Source organism: Nicotiana sylvestris, chromosome 11, assembly GCF_000393655.2.
Source record: "Nicotiana sylvestris chromosome 11, ASM39365v2, whole genome shotgun sequence".
NCBI lineage: Eukaryota > Viridiplantae > Streptophyta > Magnoliopsida > Solanales > Solanaceae > Nicotiana > Nicotiana sylvestris.
Genome location: NC_091067.1, coordinates 46,233,978 through 46,237,875, shown reverse-complemented (window position 1 = coordinate 46,237,875; position 3,898 = coordinate 46,233,978). Strand labels below are relative to the sequence as shown.

At 45.0% G+C, this 3,898-nt stretch overlaps 1 protein-coding gene across 1 annotated transcript; it reads right to left on the bottom strand.

Annotated features, from left to right (window-relative positions):
* Positions 1-2,614: 2,614 nt before the first annotated feature.
* LOC138881005 (uncharacterized) lies at positions 2,615-3,037 on the bottom strand. Its single transcript, XM_070161192.1, has one exon. It carries the CDS (start codon positions 3,035-3,037, stop codon positions 2,615-2,617), a length of 423 nt encoding a protein of 140 aa, XP_070017293.1.
* Positions 3,038-3,898: the final 861 nt, after the last annotated feature.

Genomic DNA, 3,898 nt, shown 5'->3' with positions numbered 1-3,898 from the left:
TTCATATTCAGCCATATTGTTGGTGAAAGGGAACCTGAGCTTGGCGGATACCGGGTAGTGCTGGCCGGTTTCTGATACTAAGACTGCTCCTATGCCAACTCCTTTGAAATTTGCAGCTCTGTCGAAAAACAACCTCCAACCGTCATAGGATTCTGCAATATCTTCTCCTATGAAAGATATCTCTTCATCGGGAAAATACGTTTTTAGGGGCTTGTATTCTCCGTCCACGGGATTCTCGGCGAGATGATCCACAAAGTCTTGCCCTTTGATTGCTTTCTGGGTCACGTAAACAATGTCGAATTCACTTAGCAGGATTTGCCACTTGGCGAGCTTGCCAGTGGGCATGGGCTTTTGGAAGATATACTTCAGAGGGTCCATTCTTGATATGAGATAAGTAGTGTAAGCACAGAAGTAATGCCTCAACTTCTGCGCGACCCAAGTCAGAGCACAACAAGTGCATTCCAAAAGAGAATACCGGGCCTCGTACGGTGTGAACTTCTTACTGATATAGTAGATGGCTTGCTCCTTTCTCCCTGTTTTATCATGTTGTCCCAGAACACAACCGAATGCTCTATCCAATACCGTAAGTTAAAGCAGTAGGGGTCTTCCTGGCTCAAGCGGAACCAAGATCGGTGGCGTTGACATGTATTTCTTAATTCTGTCAAAAGCTTTCTTACAATCATCAGTCCATTTGGTAGCAGTATCCTTTTTCAACATTTTGAAGATAGGTTCACAAATGACCATGGACTGAGCTATGAACCGGCTGATATAGTTGAGTCTCCCCAGGAAACTCATCACGTCCTTCCTGTTCTTTGGCGGTGGCAATTCTTGGATAGCTTTGACCTTTGATGGATCCAATTCTATTCCTTGACGACTCACTATGAAACCCAATAATTTACCAGCAGGAACCCCGAATGCACACTTGGCGGGATTCAGTTTCAGATTGTACCTCCTCAGTCTGTTGAAGAACTTTCTTAAGGCTTCCATGTGATCCTTGGCTCTCTTGGATTTGATGATCATGTCATCCAAATATACCTCGATCTCCTTATGTATCATGTCATGAAAGATGGTAGTCATGGCTCTCATATAAGTGGCACCAACATTTTTCAAACCGAACGGCATCATTTTGTAACAGTACATTCCCCATGGCGTGATGAAAGCCGTTTTCTCTGCATCTTCCTCATCCATCCATATATGATGATACCCAGCAAAATAATCAATGAAAGACTACAACTCATGCTTGGTGCAGTTGTCAATTAGAATGTGTATGTTCGGCAAGGGGAAGTCGTCTTTGGGACTGGCCCTATTAAGATCCCTGTAGTCGACACAGACTCTAACTTTTCCATCCTTTTTTGGCACTGGCACGATGTTGGCTAACCACGTCGGATACTCTACTACCCTGAGAACCTTGGCTTTGACTTGCTTGGTAACCTCTTCTTTGATTTTCAAACTCATGTCGGGTTTGAATTTCTTGAGCTTCTGCTTTACCGGTGGACATGTTGGATCCGTTGGCAGTTTGTGAGCTACAATGGATGTGCTGAGACCAGTCATATCATCATACGACCAGGCGAATATGTCCTCATACTCCTTTAGGAACTCTGTGTACTCTTTCTTTTCTGATGGTGACAGGTGAACACTGATGCGCATTTCTTTGACATTCTCTGTATCTCCCAGATTAACGACCTCAGTTTCGTCCAAGTTAGACTTAGGCCTATTCTCAAAATTCTCAACCTCTCTGATGACCTCTTCTGGTATATCATCCTCTTCTGAATCCATATCCGCTTGTTGCGTTGTCTCGTTGCAAGTCACAATCGTTGGTTCATTGTCAAGGCAAGTAATAGTAATGCTGTGTAAAATAAAGTGAATGATAGAAAAAAAATAATAAGAGCGAGATATGATAAATTGAAATGCTTCGATTGAATTCGTAATTGTTTTGAATATCAGAGCTCTTTTCAAAGTTAAAGACAATGCGGAAATAAAATCAACTAGGAAAAAGTAAAAATGTGATGCGTGGTGCTTTTGTTTAGCCTTGCTACCCCGAAACTTTCCGGGCCCTGGTGGTTCTGATTGACCAATTGTTGAGGTGCTCTCCTCGGTTCACAGCTTGTATAGAAGGGCCTTCCTCTCCTTCCTCCTCGAAAACAACACACCAGTCCATATCATCATCCTCCAACAACAGATTCTTCATGGCTGCTAATGCTTCATCTTCCTCTGATCCATATATGATGTCTGCCGGCTGGAAAGTCTGTTCCAGGCAAGATATCGGATGCTCCAGTGGATAGTAAGGACCGCGCCATGGTGGCGACCAGTGATTGAACTCCTCCCAAGTGTATTCATACCCCAAACCAAATGTGGTACCATGTTTCCTGAGCTTGATGGGTTTGGTGATTCCCTGGAGGTGTTTGCCGAGTCGCTTTCCTGGGTCATACCCATACCAATTCAGGATACTTTCAATCTTGTTATCCCACCACCTATCTTTGTCCACAGCGTTGACCCTTTCAATGTGGTGGTATGTTTCTCCGCCTATTTTCCTTCTGCCCCCAACCATTGGGATGGTCTAGCGACTGTATATGGGGTTGCTACTATCTCCATGAATAATCACCTCTTGGTGATTCTATTCGAAATTCACTGCCTGATGTAGGGTTGATGCTACAGCTCCAGCGGCGTGGATCCATGGTCGCCCCAACAACAAGTTGTAGGATGCTGGGACATCCATCACTTGAAAGTCAACGTCAAACCAAGTTGGTCCCATTTGCAGGCATAGGCTAATCTCCCCAATAGTAGACCTTTGGGACCCATCGAAGGCTTTGACATTAATGGCTCCATCTTTGATCTCGTGCAGGCTCTTTCCCAATGTTCTGAGAGTTATCAATAGACAGATGTTGATCTTGGAGCCTCCATCGATCAAGACTCTAGTGATGAAGTAATCCTCGCACTGCACGGTGATGTGCAGGGCCATATTGTGACTCAGCCCTTCCGGCGACATCTCGTCTTCGTGGAAGGTGATCTTGTGGCTTTCCAATACCTGCAACACCATATTTGCTATTTCGCCCCCAGTTATGTTGTTGGGCACATAAGCTTCGCTCAATATCTTCATCAAGGCATTTTTGTGTGCGTCAGAGCTCTGCAGAAGAGCTAGGATGGAGATCTGTGCTGGTGTTTTGTTCAACTGCTCGACGACTGAATACTCCTTAGCTTGTATTTTTCTCTAAAGATCATCGAGCCCAGTTTCAATAGTCCGTCCAGAGGCTTGCTTACTAGACTCAGCTAGGTGCTCTGGAGTGTAAATCCTGCCTGTTCTAGTCATACCCTGTGCAACAATTACTTCTCCCGTCTTGGTCTTCCATTTCCTCCTCGCCTCAGTTGTGTAATTCCATGGTATGGCATTTGAGTGGAACGGTGTTATGTGTGACATTGCTATAGGAGTAGGTACCTTTGGTGGTAACACCGCAATTTCGAAAGGTGTAGGTGCCTTCGGGACTCCAAACTCAAGTTCAATTGGTCCGGGCGCCTTTCCAGAAGGAGGTGCTTCAAATTCGAGAGGTATAGACATGTTTACTTCATCGCCCTTGGAGGGCTGATTCTGCACAATGATTGGGTTAAGCGTGAACGCCGATTTCTTTGGCTCATCACCCTCAACAATTAATCCTATCGACCCCTTAGGGTCCCAGTCATCTTCGATCTCGATCATGTGAATGTCTAAAACTTTGTGATCAAGCAGAGGGTTGTTGCGGACATTAGGAGCAGGCTCCTTTGCTATGATAACCTTATTGTCGATCAGAGTTTGAATCTTGTCTTTCAACGAGCGGCACTCGTCAATGGTATGTCCCTTCATGCCGGAGTGGTATGCACAGGTCTTACTAGGGTTGACCCACTGGGAAGGATTTTCTGGAGTTAT